The sequence below is a fragment of the Dicentrarchus labrax genome, unplaced genomic scaffold (genome assembly GCF_905237075.1).
Source record: "Dicentrarchus labrax unplaced genomic scaffold, dlabrax2021, whole genome shotgun sequence".
In the NCBI taxonomy this organism is placed as follows: Eukaryota; Metazoa; Chordata; class Actinopteri; family Moronidae; genus Dicentrarchus; species Dicentrarchus labrax.
Genome location: NW_026136724.1, coordinates 15,809,170 through 15,824,232, shown reverse-complemented (window position 1 = coordinate 15,824,232; position 15,063 = coordinate 15,809,170). Strand labels below are relative to the sequence as shown.

The window sequence follows — 15,063 nt, the reverse complement described above, 5'->3', positions numbered from 1 at the left end:
TTAATGTTATAAAGTTAATTTAACCATATAAATCCAAAAGTTGTTGAAATTTGTGCAATTCAACACATTGTTGGAGATATGTTTAAAAAATATTCTCATTTTTACTTATTAATTTGTCTGACATTTGTAGTCAGTATCCAGATTGTAACTGGTGAAGATCTAATAATTTCCATTTTAGTGTTACACATTTTTGGCAATAGTTAATAAGATTTTGGTGACCTTAACAACATAGTAAGGGTTTAAATTTGTGAAGTTACTCAGAAGGCAAAAATATCTCAAACATTATTACAAAAACTATGTATTATGTGGCAAGAATAAGTTAAATGTAGGAAAATGCACTCCTATAAGAGACTTTAATTAAATGTGTGTCATTTAGATGGAATGATGCAAGCCTGACGCAGAAGTGTGTGTATATATATATATATATTATATAAAATAAGATAAGATGTACCTTTATTGATCCCCCTTAGGAGAAATTCAAATTGAACACAGCAGCATAGGGGAAAGTAGTGCAAAGATAACAGTGTAAAAGTACAATAATGATAAAAAATTTTTTAAAAAAAGAATATTACAAACTATTATAGAAAATATAAAACTATAAAGAATAAAAATAATCTAAGCAGCAAAATATATTTATAACATAAATATAAATATATGGACATCCTTCACAAAAATTACTTTCACTTTAAAGACTTCTTAAAAGGCGCTTATTAATTAATCCACGTTAACGGTAAACTACATTACCCAGCAGCCCTTGCCACAACAACACAACCACGGGTCGCTTCCATCCAATCAGAGCGAGGCCATGATGTCCTCCTTACTGACGTGTCGCATTCGCTTATTACTGAGGGAGAAAACACGGAGGGCTGTTTTCTCTTTTTTCTTTTTCATGCCACTTCTCGAACCGCAGACGGAACCATGTCCGAGCCCAGCAAGCAGGATATCTCTGCTATCTTTAAGCGTCTTCGCTCCATCCCTTCGAATAAGGTGAGGGGGGGGGTTTTTTTATATTTTAAAATCCTATTCTGTGTTGTTGTTTTTTTTAACGAGGAAGTTAGCTGAACTAAAATACCTGACACGTCGCACTTTGAGGAAAAAAAAAAAAAAAACAGCTAATGTTAATTTAACAATTAACCGATAACGTGTCATGTTCAATATCGCTCTTCTTTTTTTTTTTTTTAAAGCTTCAATTGTGCTCCTGGTAACATTTGCGATAATTTATATAGAAGAAAATGTGTGAATGTAACCGAGACAGCCCAGCTACGTTAGCTTATATTTGACAGCTGACATTAGCCGTGTTTGTTTATGCTCGTAGTTTCGCGGCCCATCGGAGAATATACATTAATGTTTACATCCTGAATAATACCTACAAAGGACGTGTGCTCTACCTGTAAGAGTTAATTTATTGCAACAGCTGTTAGTGTTCCAGTCAACGTGCACTTCAGACCCTTGCACAGTTTTTAATCATACACGCTTCCACGTCTCCTTTTTATTGAGCTTGAACTTATGATCTTCAGCTTCAGACCTTCCCTGTTTCTTTAAGATGTCATTTTCCCCTTTTTTGTTTATATTTTCTAATATATTTAAGCATTTCCTGTGCTCTCTCTCTCTCTCTCTCTCTCCATCTCTCCATCCTCAGGTTTGCTTTGACTGCTCAGTTAAAAACCCCAGTTGGGCCAGCATCACTTATGGTGTATTCCTATGTATAGATTGCTCTGGGACACACAGGTCTCTTGGGGTGCACCTGTCTTTCATCAGGTAAGGAATTGTTTACATGGCACTTTTCAAAACAAAAGTTACAAGGTGCTTCACAATAAAAGCATTTAGCAGGAGATAGTAACACAGTTATAGTTTAAAAAGACAAAATAGTATCTGCAAATATAAGGGACTCTTTCTCTCATTTTTTTTTCCAAAAGTGAGAGTTAAATTATTCTAGATTACAGTATAGTGACAATAAGTCAGAAATTCACTTGCGTGTAGATGCTGATAAATTGTACCTACACTTTTATTTTGAATCCCAAACACCTTTGGCAGCCAATGGAAAGAGGCCAGCACTCCAGTAACGTGATCTCTGTGCTTTGTCAGATGGCAGGAAGAGATTTATTTTGGAACCGGAGATGCGATTTGTACCCGCCAAACCATTTTGTGACATAAAAGCTCAAAGTTTGTTTAAAATCCTGACATTATTGTGTTACACAGGTCCACCGAGCTGGATTTTAATTGGTCGTGGTATCAGCTGAGATGTATGCAAGTGGGAGGCAATGCCAGCGCGGTCAGTACCTGACGGCAGAATAATAGCAACAGATTGAAATCCGAGCATTGTGTAACACACGTTAACATGACTCTTCCTCTCTGCTTTCCTCTATCTGTTCTGATATTCCCACGGCAGGTTGCATTTTTCAGTCAATATGGGTGCACAACCAGTGCTGCCAATGCCAAGTACAACAGTCGAGCTGCTCAGTTGTACAGGGAGAAGATAAAGACTTTAGCCACGCAAGCCACCAGAAGCCATGGCACTGAGGTAATGCAGATATGTTTCTACCTACATTTGTAGGTTGCTCCACAGAGTAAAAAAAACAAACAAAAGAACTAATAAAGAACATTGGCTTCCTGCGTAGTACCTCTTTCGTTATCACACTTTGCATAAAATATAGCTATATATGTCACTTTTTACCACTCTTCTTCTGTACAGTTGTGGCTCGACAGTCAGGCTCCTCTCTCCCCAACGTCCCCCGACGACAAGCAGGTGGATTTCTTCAGTCTGCATACACAGGTGAAGGAGTGTGCTTTGCTTAGGTGGGATTGTATCCCCTATATCTGCTTGTTGGATACCTACACAGCGACAGGGGGGTTAGTCATTTCACAGTGTGGCTCTCTTTTAATGTACAGGCTCTTCCTGAAAATATGAAAATGGACAAAATGAGTCTCAGCTCTTTCCCACCAGAGAAGACTTCAACTGTGGAAACAGAGGAGGACAAAAATGGTATATGAAGTCTCTAAAATAAAAACTAGTTGTATTTATCTCCACCATTTATGTGGCTCATACCATGTACATTAAACCTTTTCAGGTAATCTAGATGAGGGTCCTAGTGTGGAGATGCTGAGCGTTTCTCCTAAAGCGAATCCAGGTTGGTTTATATTCCTCATGTTTAGGATGAGAAGACCTTGAACTGTAGGTGATGTAACTTTACTGTCCTTCTCTCCAGAGCTTTCCTCTCTTTTTAAGAAGAAGCCAGCTGCTGCCAAGAAAACAGTACGTACTCATTGCAGCAGAAAGCATTATCATGTATGTTTGCAGGCTGTGGATTCATAATGTGTTTTCAAAAAAACGTGTTTGCTTCTAGCTGGGCGCTAAGAAAGGCGGTCTGGGTGCTCAGAAGGTTAGCAGTAAGAGTTTCTCAGAGCTGGAGAAGAAGGCTCAAGCTGCCGACAAGCTCAGAGAGAAAGACGATGGCACGACTGCTGGAAAGAAGAATACTCAACACGAGGAATCCATGTTCGTGTCTTGACTTTTATTAAGTTGTTTCTCCAATTTTTTGTGGTCAATAAATGTATTTTTTGTGTTTCTGTTAGCTGTGGTTCTCTCTCTCTCTCTCTCTCTCTCTCTTTATAATCTCACCTGCCTTCTTCCCTCTCAGCGCTCCATCCCTGCGACTGGCCTGTAAAGATCTTGAGCAGCATAGGAAAATGGATGAGCAGAAAATGAAGGGATTAGAGGGGAATAAGAAAGAGCAAGCTGAGAGACTGGGCATGGGTCTAGGCTTCAGGAGGTACGCAGATCAAGAGACAAACACTTTTGATCCTGGATCCTGAGCCGATTGAAGAATTAGTTCTAATTTACTGCTCCATTTTCTGCTTCTCTCTCTAGTGGAGTGTCTCACTCTGTGACATCGGACATGCACATGATCCAGCAGGAGAATCCACGTGGGACCAAGACCACCAAAGGACGGCGGTTCACTGAGGACGACGACGATGAGGTGTCCTTCGGCTCTAGGTCAGATAATCATTATTTTTAAGTTCTGTTACAGGTATTATTAATAATATTATTATTGGTATGTTAACTTGTGCACAAAGAAAAAGCGAGTTATTTAATGTTGTTTATGTTGCATACATGTATTCATTTGTGAATATATTGTGAGTTAATGTCAGTATTTTTACACTGCTTTGGCAGTACTGTGTTATAATTCAATTTGAACTAGTGAATTGAAAAACATTAAAGCTTTTAAAGGCATTTCTTCACCTGACATTATTCTGAATTACTCCTTTCTGTAGGAACTCGTCCCGGTTTGAGGATCAAATAGAAACCTCCGATATTTTCTCCTCTCGGTGGGACGATAAAGGTGACGGAGGGGGCTGGATGAAGGAGAGCAAGAAGCCAGAGCCAGACTTCTACTTGACCTCCAATATATCATCACTGGATGACAGGTAGCAGCATATTATGTGTTTTAATGTAATGTACATCCTGTAACTCATGACTTTTAAAAACTTACTGTTGTTGCTTGATAGAGAAGGAATTTAACCCTTTTTTAACTTCTAGTTATCATTTATCAAGTTTCAGTGTATTTGTATTGTGATCATGTGATTGGAGCTCAGTTTATCTTACGTTTTCTTTCAAATTTCTGTAGTTTAATGATTTCAAACTCAATTAAGTTTGGTTTTACACATGGAAAGAGTTTATATTATGTGCTTAGGTGTTAGAATGTAAGATGATAGAAAAAAACTTAAATGTCAGGTTTGCTTTCTAATTATGGCTAAACTAAAGTCTTAATGATAACGAAAAATGTTTTATTATATCACAATTATTTTCACTTGTAATCATTGTCTGCAATCAGGCCCACATCCAGAAGAAAACCAGAACCAGTCTCAGACACGGGAGAAGCTCGGGTAAAGTTTGGAGACGTGAAAGCAATCTCTTCTGACATGTACTTTGGAAAACAGGACAACTCTGAGGTACACAATGACGACACGCAGGCCCACATGTTGTGTAAACTGTATATATTGTGTTGTACATGATCAGAGTTGACTTCCACACTGTGTGGTTATTATTGTAGATTGTCAGTATAGCTTTTCACATGCATATAAGTTACAGTACACATATCTAATCATGTGTTATGAAACCAGTGCTAGTAGTGATTGTAGAGAACTATAGTTTCATTTAAACTTCAAAACAGGTACTTTAGACTGTTTGTAGTTGTTGATATTCAACCTGGATTTTATTTCCCCATGTTTTTTATTTTTCTCTGCACGCTCTTGTTGTCAGACACTTATAATAACAATCTGAGCCAGTCAGTGGTAAACACAAGAGCTTTTAATGGACAGATTTTGAAGATGCACAATTGCCCATTAGGATTATGTTGTAGACCGCTTTGTGGCTGCAGGCTGAAACGTTTCACTCAATACTGGACTAAATTCAAAACTCTCTATCAATCACTTTGACACAGAAACATGGGGAAATACGGTCTAGGTTGAAAATAACCAAAGTTAGTCTTTAACTTTTGGACTTGAACTGAAACAAACAAGTGTAAATCCTACCTTAACCTCAACGTCCATGACCGGGTGTCTGAAGGGTTTGCAAGGATTATTAGACCTGATTGATCCAAAATGTGGTTGACCTGAACAGACCCTAACAGAGGCTGAACACTAGCACTGCAGCAGCATGAGGCACTATCTAATTAAAAATGGGTTCAAAAGAGCAGCAATGTAATAATAATGACCTAATAAATATAAAGTCATAAAAAGTAATTCCAAAATTCTTTTTATATGCAAGATTAATTATAGAAAGACTGGAAAGTCCTGTTTACACCTCCTGCACCAACAAACATTTTGAAGCCGACTGAGTGATATTTTCTAACCTATTTCAAAAAAACTGTGCATCCAAATCAATTTCCAAAAACAATTTCTCCCACAGTGATTATGATGTACCCTCTAATCAGTTTAAATCAGTTTGAAATATGGCTGTATGTCTGGTTTTTTTTTTTAGTATGAGGCCAGAACACAACTGGAAAGATTTGCTGGGAGCGCTTCCATAAGTTCAGCAGACCTTTTTGATGATCCAAAGAAACAGACTGGTAAGAGACAACAGCACCATCGTTTCCCTTACAAAAACAATTCCATGTATAATTTGCTTACCAGATAAATTTGTCATTTGACATTACAGCAGTTCTGTCTGTGACAGAAATAATGAAACAGTAATTGGACATGAAGTCGGACACTAAATAAAACTCAATAAGATCATGACTTAGATGGGACAGGAGAATATAAGCCTGTACTGTGTCTCATGTCGGGTTCCTGCCAACGACTACTATTGAAATGTAGTTTCACATTGCACACGTACAGTTTAGTTATAGGCTGCTTAAAATATTCTGCACACCATACTGCATATAGTGTATATCTTTTTCATTATAGTCTTACATTTTCTATTATATATTTATAATATTTTCTTATCTTAATGCATAAATTGCCAAAATGTGCCACTAAATTCTTAAAAATAAACCAAAACGTTGAACCTCTCAGTAAATTTCCAAGCCATGATGATAATGATATTGTGAACCGAGTATTCATTTATGGATTTCAACTTTTTATTATTATTTTAGTTGAATTCCATCACATTTAAACTCCAATTTTAGGCATTATACTAGTTTTTAGGTGTTAGAAGCAGAGTACAGTGACTTATCGCCCAAAGAGAAAATTCTAAATACAACAAATTCTCTCAAATCACTCGTATGTGCCACCTAATAACAAATATGTTTGTTGAAGCTTGTTGTTCTCTGTCTGTCTGCCTGACTCTGTTTGTCTTATGCACACAGCGAGTTCGTACCGTCTGTCCAACGTGCTACCTAGTGCTCCCGACATGTCACAGCTCAAACTGGGAGTGCGCTCAGTCGCAGGGAAGCTCTCCGTCATGGCCAGCGGCGTAGTTAGCTCAATCCAGGTCGGTCTGCACTTGAATTAAGATCATATAAATGTCTTGTCTGATAAATATAACGTTCTAATAATGTATTTGTTTTTTTCTAGGATCACTACAGTTCCTGAATCACGGTGCGTTTTTTCTCGGATTCAGCGGCCTTATAGTCGTCCTCTGTTTAACGGAGTCAGATAAGTTTCCCAGTGAGCGGAGGTCACTCATCTGGGGTGTGAAAAAAGGAGAAAGATTGATCCGTGCTCTGTGACAGCATCAAAATTTACCCCCAAATAACCCTGTGTACATCTATATCTAGTTTTTTATTAGATACTGTATATACAGCAGTCGTTAGAAATCAAGGTGACCGAAGCACAATATTTCCAGTGGAATCATGTTCCCCTGCAGGCATCTTGAAGGGAGATCTACGTCTATAATTCAGTAATGAAGGTTTAGTTTGCAGTTTATTATTTTTATTGCTTTGCAATCTTGGGGTTTAAATATTTTGAAGGTTTATGCTGTTTTTGAAGGAGGGGTTTGCTTTTTGATTCCTTTAGTTGATGAGGTAAAAAAATAAATAAATGTAAGCAGTGGGGGTCAATTCAGTTTTTAATTGGTTAAAATACTTTCACTCATCATATGCACTTTGTAGTGTCATATTGTGCTTTTTTTTGCACATTCCCACAGGTTTAAAAGTGTCCTTTCTGTCCCCAAGTGCACTTATGTTTACTTTCCCACACATAGGACCAAAACCTGATAAAGAGGCCTTGGGGAACCAGATATATATTTCTTTATTGCGCTTATTATCTGTTATATAAATTGGAATAGGCCTCTTAAGCACATAAGCTTCAGTATCTTGAAAACAGTTGTTTTTCTCTTTTTTCTTTGGGTCTTGCATTTGTAGTCAAAAAATGACAAGATGGCATAAGAGCCTAAGCAGTTATTTCAAAGCAGGTTCAAAGGACACATTCGATCGACAGGGCAAAACAGCTAGCCTAAACAAACAGACAAGACAAAAGACAGAAGAGTAAAAACTTTGGCTTTTTGTATGAATTGTGTGGACAGAGCCAGGCTAGCTGTTTCCCCCTGTTTCCAGTCTTTATGCTAAGCTAAGCTTATCGCCTGCTGGCTGTGACTCCATATTTAACAGACAGATGTGAGAGTGGAGATCTGTCTTCTCATCTAAGCCTATTCCTTTACAAAAGAAGAACAGCAATCAACTTACTGGCACTAGAATGACCCTGCTTGATGTAGGCCAGTTGCACTATGTGTTATATTCCTTTTCCTCAGTCCAGTTGTTTGGACTTTTAACACATTGTAATCAAGAATATGGTCGACGGTGTAGATTTATTGAATTCAAAGGTTCCTTTCTGATGATGATTTGGTTTGAATTTTGTAGCAGCTTTTTTTTTTTTTTTGGTTGGAGTTTGTGTTTAATATTATGTGTTGACTTTCTGCGTCGCCCCCTTTGGTATTTAATTTAAAGTACCCCATTTCAGATTAGGATTTGATGATGCGGTGGGACCTCTTTGTAGCTTTCAGGCCCCACTGTACAGCAACACGTCCACTTAAAATACGAATGCAAACAACCCCTTTAAAGCCTTCACTGCTGTTTTTTTTGTTGTTGTTGTTGTTGCTGTACCATACTGCCAAGGTCCAGGTCTTTAATTGTGACAAATATGACCGAGCTAGGGGGAACAGGTAGCACTACAGGTGGTGCTATTGTGCGGTTTGACATTTAAAAGCAATACAAAAAGCAGCTTGATATCCGTTCATGGCTCATGGTTTGGGATGACTACAGTATGGCCTGTGCTTTAGCTTTTAGATAAAGTTTTGCCATGATGCTTCAGATATCTGTATATCTATATTGTGTGGAGTTAAGGGACTGATCAGGAACAGAATGGTTATATTACTGAGCAATGTCTGTACTGTTTATGCCTCTCAGGAGTTGTTAAATATGAAACACTAAAAGAGAGCAAAGTGAGAGTTGTAGATCCTTCAGTGACCAAATATTTGTTTACTCCATCACTCTATGCCTTAGTCCAAAGATCTCATTAACTCGCCCTCATATTGTAATATTGTGGAGTCATCTAGTTACCCTTTTTTTTTTGCACATAATTTGTTAGAAATTGCGCGTGGCAGCTTTTTGCTTGAATGTACTGTATTGCAATTGAACCTTTTGCCTCTTTAAGGTGACGATGCGTCCATGTTAGACTGTTTTTTGTTTTTTTTTGTTGATCTTTGTAAGATTGTTTGTGTCTTCTGCTGTTGAATATTGTTAATTCTTACATGAAAGAGCTGTAGCTTGGGTGTAAGTTGCATGGCCCTTGTAGTTAGTTGACACATCATGAACCCAAGATGGCTGGAAAGCAACCGTTAAATAATAATGGAATATACAGTATACACAATAAAATGTTGTATAGGGCTTTGAATTACCATTTATAGAACCCTACTGATAATCAAGTTTTGACATATTTTCTCAAAATGTAAGAAAGATTTTTGAAAACATGCCAAATAAATGGCTTGTGCTGCACAGAAATGTGTTTTTGATTGATTGATTTTGTTTGTAAGAAAAAAAGTGTCCATCGCAGTTTCACAGAGTCCAAGTTGATGTCTTCAAATGTACTGTCTTTAACTTAAATATATTCAATTTACATTGTTGTAGAACAGAAAAGCAGCGAACCCTCACACTTGAGAAGCTGAAATCAGGAGATGTGTGATATGTTTTGTTTAATAAATGGCTTTAAAAATAAATTAATTATAAGAATTGTTGCTGATTAATTTAATGTCTATCAAATAATCAATTAATAGATTATTAATTGTTTCAACTGTACTGGAAAGACATCATTAATCCATGTTTAGCCACCTTCAGGACAAACTGCAGCTGGCAGCCGCTTACGTGGCTGGGTGAGGCGTTGACGGTGCTTCCGGCGCTGTCGGAATTAGGAGCGTTAACATTGGAGCTAACGATCAAACAAATTGGTAAACGCGAATAAAATAGATCATTATTTGAATGTCAAACCATTACGCCACTTGAGACATAAGATAAAATATTCATCCAACAGTTTGTTATGTCACTGTTTTGGTGTTTTTAACTGTTCAGCTGTAAGTGTTCGTGTTTACGAGGAGCACATGAAGGCGTCATTTTTCCAAGGAACTGGGTAAAGCAAAAGGATCGGCATAGCGGTATAAAACGCAAAGCCTAGCCTTTAATTATACTTTTTTATGTTACTTTAGTGTCCTACATTATGTATTTATCTGTGAAAGACGTGTTTTATTTTACTCTGCAACTCAACGAATAGCTAGTTGGACTTTTTGTTGCTGTTAGGCCTGTTGAATTCCTTCACAGTAAAAAAGCGAACCAGTTTGCTTAAAAAAAAAAAAAATGCCTACTGAATTAAAGCAGAGGAAGAAGGCACAAAAACAAAGTGATGAGAGTGAAACGTCGGCTGCTAATGGGAAAGATGAAGCTCAAAAAGTGAAGACAGAAGCTGGAAACAACGCAGGAGCGAATAAAACGTCTCCGAGTTTGGACATTAAAAGTATTCTGTGTTTATTATCGCTGGCAGCATGCGGGGCTCTGAGCTGGTAAGTTCAACCTGATATATTTACATTTTATTAAAGAGTTGTCTGTCTAATGGTTCCTCACTTAAAGAGTCTATGTGTTTCTGGGTTTCAGGATGGTGCTGCAGCAGAATGAGAGGTTTTCCCAAATTGAAGAAAAGTACAAGTTTTTACACGGAAGGACTTCAAGTCTGTTCGACATGGAGGAAGAAGTCTTAAAGGTTTCTAAAAAGGTACGTTTGGTTTATAGTGGGACAGCTGCCGTCAGTGATGGGAGTTTAAAGGGTAAATTCACCCAAATTACAGAAGGTTAAATAAACTGCTGTGTTATTTGTTAGTTAGTTGTTAACAGTCACACATTTAGTTCTTAGAGACCTAAGCAAGTCAAATCCAAACCATCTGTGTAGTTAAATACCATTTAAGGAGGTAAACGATAAAATAAATGAGTTTTATTTGTGTAATTTGGATGAAATGATGCTTTAAGTTTGTGGGATAATGTAATAATTCTTTGCTTGTTTTTATTTTTAGCTCTAAAGTTGGAATAACAAGTAGATTTAATAGTATTTTAGTAGTATTTTTATTGGATTTAGTGAAGAAGATATGTGGTAACCAGCCTGTAAACTGTATTTTTGCTGTTTTTTCTTATATCTTTGCTTTTCTTGTGAAATTCTGTGTAGTTTGACCTTTTCACCCCCCCCATACAAACATTAAATGGAACAACCTGGGAAGGAAAAACTCCTCTCACAGCTCTTAAACATATGCAGCATGCAGACTTTATTGCTTTATTGTAAGGGGTCTTTTACTGTAATGACCTGCTGTCTAACATTATATAAAACCCTCAGCATGCTACATTTTATTTGTTCTTTGAAATCTTAAGAAACAATTTTCAACCGAGCATAAATAAATCTCTACTTTTCACATTTATGAGCACAAAACATGACTTTCTCTCTTCTGTAGTTCACTCATATTGTGTACAATGCTTCCTGTATGCATGCACTTTGTGTCTGTTATATATGAATACTGAGGACCGTAGAGCTCCCACAGAAACAGCCCTCCTGTTTTGTGTTGCGGCTGCAGCTTGCCGCCTCTGAGGATGACCTACAGGATGTGCTCTCCACCATCTCCTTGGCAACACGACTGCAGCAGGACATCTCCACCCTCCACGCCGCTGTCATGGAGATGCAGGCCGACGAGAACTCCGCCTCCCGTGACCTGCAGACGGTCAACGCCCACTTCCTCAATGTGACAGAGACGTGGCAGGAGCGACTGGCCGCCATCACCTCTGACCTCACTGCCCTCAAGGCCGAGTCACGGGAAGCTCACACCGGAGCCACGGAGCGGGTGAACGAGGCCGAGCGGAGGGCCCGGGCGCTGACGGAGAGGTTGGAGGAGCTCGAGGACAGCACGAAGAGGAACGCCCGAGCCATGGAGCGTGCAGAGGAAGACGACGCCAAACGAGCGCAGGGTCAGCTGGACTGGAACACAAAGCAGATCCACTACCTGGAGGAGCAGATGAGCAGCCTGAGCAAGAGCAAGGCTGAGCTCAGCACTCAGCTCCGGGAGCACATTCCCCGGGCGCAGGAGTGCGAAAAGCATTTGCCCCAGGTAGAGGAGGCGGTGCGCTCCATCCTGAAGCTCGGGGGTGATCTGAGCGGGGCAGAGAAACGGCTGGAAGAGGTGACCTTACAGGTGTTTGGCACCGAGGACAGCATGCTGAAAGCACTGAATGAAATCCTTGACATGAGACAGGAGCTGGACAACCTGCAGGCTCAAAACAGCATCCTCAAGATGAAGAACGAGTTGTCGGTGGTTAAAGAGGCGGTCCGTGAACTCACCATGGTGCTGAGAGAAAACACGGTGGACAGTCTAAAGGTCTCCGACACTCTGGAGGACGAGGGATGGATATACGATGAGGAGGAGGAAGAGGAGGAGTGGGAAAAAGATGAGCAGGATGAGACAGCTCAACCTCTTTATGATGACTTCACTGAGTGAGGTCAATGTTTTGAGTGAACTAGAGAAAAGGAGTGGCGCTGTCTTACTATTTGCTGTAAAGGTTCAATACTATTATTTTTCAATATGTGTACCTCAGTTTAACGTCAGAACATTGTGACTATCGTTGCATAAAAGTTAGTTAGATACATGCACTGTGTTACACAAGTACAACCAAGAATGTATTTTAATGTTTGTTTCATGTGGAGTTTAAGGTTTAACATTTAAGTTTCTTTGTATCATTGTATATTTTTTATAAAACATTCCCCATGACTCCAGCCATTTGCACTGATACAGTTATATATCAATATCTAGCTGTATCAATGAACTTTCCAGATGTAACTACCTTAGAGCTGAAACAATCAGTCGATTAATCAAGGTGATTCTCAAAAGTACTTTTTCTATAAAAAAATACCAAAAATGTTCCAGTTCTGAATTCTGCACATTTGCTTTTTTCTTTCTTATTCAAGCTGAATATTTTATTGTATATTTAAAAGAAAGAAAGAAAGACAAGCACTTTGAATTCATCACCTTGTGCGTTAAGATAATAGGATTTCTTAGACAAATCAATGAAGAAAATTGCAGCCCAAAGCTACCAAAGCTGTCAGTGTTACTATATATTTTGAGCAGAAAGATGTGGATGGATAATAAATGTTAATGTTTTTGATGAGTGTTACATTTCACCTGTTGAAAGAATAACCATCCTTCTATCACTGAACTTATTTAATAAAGTCACCTTTTTTATAAGGTCTTATTTCTATAAATTAGCCTTGTTCTCGTATTTAATCCTATTGTGTGCTTAAAGGTAAATAACCTGAAACAATGTCTTTCAATGAATAACTGCTTCTGAGCACACATAAACATATAGCGGTTGTCTCTATCAATCCATGTACTGTATGTCCCTTTTCAGTGCGAGAGCGTCCAGCCGATGCTGGAGAGTCTCGGGGGTCAGCGGGGGGCTCTGCAGCCCCAGCTGGAGGGTTTTGAGCAGGACGTGAGCCAGCTGAAGGAGTGGGCCTCTGGGCTGACTGAGAAACGAGTTCAGCTTCAGAGCAGCCTGACCGCACTGAGAGGCGCCGTGGGGCAGATTGAAGAGCGCACCTCAGCCATCACAAAAGACTTTTCCAACAAGGTATGTCATATTGTTTTTGTTTTGTCAATAGGAACTATTTTACTGTTTCTAGTGAGAAGGTGTAGGGTTTTTTCCTATGGCAGTGCCACCTGTGAGTCCAGATGCAGGGAACAATATTCAACCACAGGCACAAAGGGCTGCAACTAGTGTTATTTCCATTACTGATTCATCTTTCTTTGAGCCACAAGGTGGCCTCTTTAAATGTCTTATTTTGTGCTACCAGGAGTCCAAAATATTAAGGTATTTAGTTGCTATCACATACGACACAGAAAAACTTAAAATCCTCATATTTGAGATGCTACAACCAACAAATGTGTCATTTCTGCTTAACAAATTGCCTCTCATCCTCTGTTCTTCTGTATTCCCCCTGTAGGTGGCATCAGTGAGGACAGACGTGCGCAGGATGGGCGGCCTGCAGTCTGAGCTGGAGTCTCTGCTGACTCAGGTGGGGGAGCTGGAGGACAAGACCACTCAGGTCGAGCACAGCATGGTCAAACGCATCGCGGACGTGCTGGCCAACAGCATTGACCGAGTGACAAACCTCCGTGCTGCGTCCGAACGCAACAGTCAGGCCATAGAGAAGCTCCGCAGACGCATCCCTGAACTCACCACCGCTGACAAACAGATCTTTGAGCGCTTGAGGGAGCTGGAGAGCGGTAGAGCTCGTCTGATAAGAACAGTGACCTTCGCTGGTGACCTTAAACCAAAAGTCGCTGCCATTAAGAGGGACTTTAGTGCCTTTGAGCCTCAGCTGTCAGACCTGATTGTGCGGATAGGAAGACTGGCAGAGGATCTTACAAAGAGAGAGCAGGAGATTGCTGAGCTTAGACAGACATTGGCTAACCTCACCGCAGTAGAGGGAGATTTAAGTGTTACGACTAAACAAGTTAGTGAAATAGCTGATATATCTGATATTGGAGACGTGCACAGACCAACATGAGCAGACACGCTTCAACAACCCTCAGACGAGTGGAGCTCAAGGTTTTATCTTTTGGCTTGCATCTGGTCAACTGTCATACTACTGCTTGAAATAAACCTTTTTACAAACAAATGAAATAAAACTTTGTTAACCAAACTCTGAAAGTCTGAAACAGCCTCAAAGCACAAACTTGGTAACCCTCAAGAAGTGTAAAGAATGTAAACAACCTGACAGCTGGTTTGTCAGCATTTCTAAAAGCTGCATGACAATGATTGTTTCCTTTTGTTACCTTGCTGAGATTTAACTGGTTTATTGATTTGCTATCATGAACTGATTTCGATGCCACATTTTGATCTGATTCCACATACAGTTACTTTATTATCTTGGGTTTTTATTTGATTTTTTCATGTGTGGTGTTTTTAAAAGGGTGTGGAAAAGTGGAGGAGATGTAGACAAATGTAATATTTCTGCATTAATATGGTCATTTTTGGTATGAAACATTGGCTGAAGGGAATAGTTTAAGAAATAAATATATAATTTCTCTCTCGCAGAGCGTTACAG

The 15,063-nt window shown here is 39.2% G+C and overlaps 2 protein-coding genes across 3 annotated transcripts; both read left to right on the top strand.

Moving 5' to 3' along the window:
* Nucleotides 1-812: 812 nt before the first annotated feature.
* On the top strand, nt 813-9,652 carry arfgap3 (ADP-ribosylation factor GTPase activating protein 3). The gene is made up of 16 exons (XM_051392302.1): nt 813-987; nt 1,640-1,758; nt 2,200-2,272; nt 2,390-2,521; nt 2,693-2,773; nt 2,890-2,983; nt 3,069-3,128; nt 3,207-3,253; nt 3,345-3,496; nt 3,639-3,770; nt 3,869-3,994; nt 4,273-4,425; nt 4,833-4,950; nt 5,981-6,068; nt 6,807-6,931; nt 7,015-9,652. Exons 1-16 carry the CDS (start codon nt 919-921, stop codon nt 7,030-7,032), a joined length of 1,587 nt encoding a protein of 528 aa, XP_051248262.1. The 5' UTR covers nt 813-918; the 3' UTR covers nt 7,033-9,652.
* A 314-nt stretch (nt 9,653-9,966) lies between these two features.
* ikbip (IKBKB interacting protein) lies at nt 9,967-15,052 on the top strand. Of its 2 annotated transcripts, XM_051392305.1 has the most exons (4): nt 10,013-10,486; nt 10,578-10,695; nt 13,362-13,583; nt 13,957-15,052. In XM_051392305.1, exons 1-4 carry the CDS (start codon nt 10,284-10,286, stop codon nt 14,521-14,523), a joined length of 1,110 nt encoding a protein of 369 aa, XP_051248265.1. In that variant the 5' UTR covers nt 10,013-10,283; the 3' UTR covers nt 14,524-15,052. The 2 variants fall into 2 exon arrangements, with proteins under 2 accessions (XP_051248264.1, XP_051248265.1); XM_051392304.1 differs by lacking the exons at nt 13,362-13,583; nt 13,957-15,052 and adding an exon at nt 11,540-13,215 and having other exon boundaries at nt 9,967-10,486.
* The last annotated feature ends 11 nt before the right edge of the window (nt 15,053-15,063 follow it).

What these genes read in the sequence shown, in the direction of transcription:
- ikbip (XM_051392304.1), top strand. Translation starts at nt 10,284, where the DNA reads ATGCCTACTGAATTAAAGCAGAGGAAGAAGGCACAAAAACAAAGTGAT. An exon ending in GCATGCGGGGCTCTGAGCTG is followed by an intron (nt 10,487 to 10,577) that starts GTAAGTTCAACC and finishes TCTGGGTTTCAG; the next exon opens with GATGGTGCTGCAGCAGAATG. An exon ending in TCTTAAAGGTTTCTAAAAAG is followed by an intron (nt 10,696 to 11,539) that starts GTACGTTTGGTT and finishes TTGCGGCTGCAG; the next exon opens with CTTGCCGCCTCTGAGGATGA.
- arfgap3 (XM_051392302.1), top strand. Translation starts at nt 919, where the DNA reads ATGTCCGAGCCCAGCAAGCAGGATATCTCTGCTATCTTTAAGCGTCTT. An exon ending in TCTTCAGTCTGCATACACAG is followed by an intron (nt 2,774 to 2,889) that starts GTGAAGGAGTGT and finishes TTTAATGTACAG; the next exon opens with GCTCTTCCTGAAAATATGAA. An exon ending in TGATCCAAAGAAACAGACTG is followed by an intron (nt 6,069 to 6,806) that starts GTAAGAGACAAC and finishes TTATGCACACAG; the next exon opens with CGAGTTCGTACCGTCTGTCC.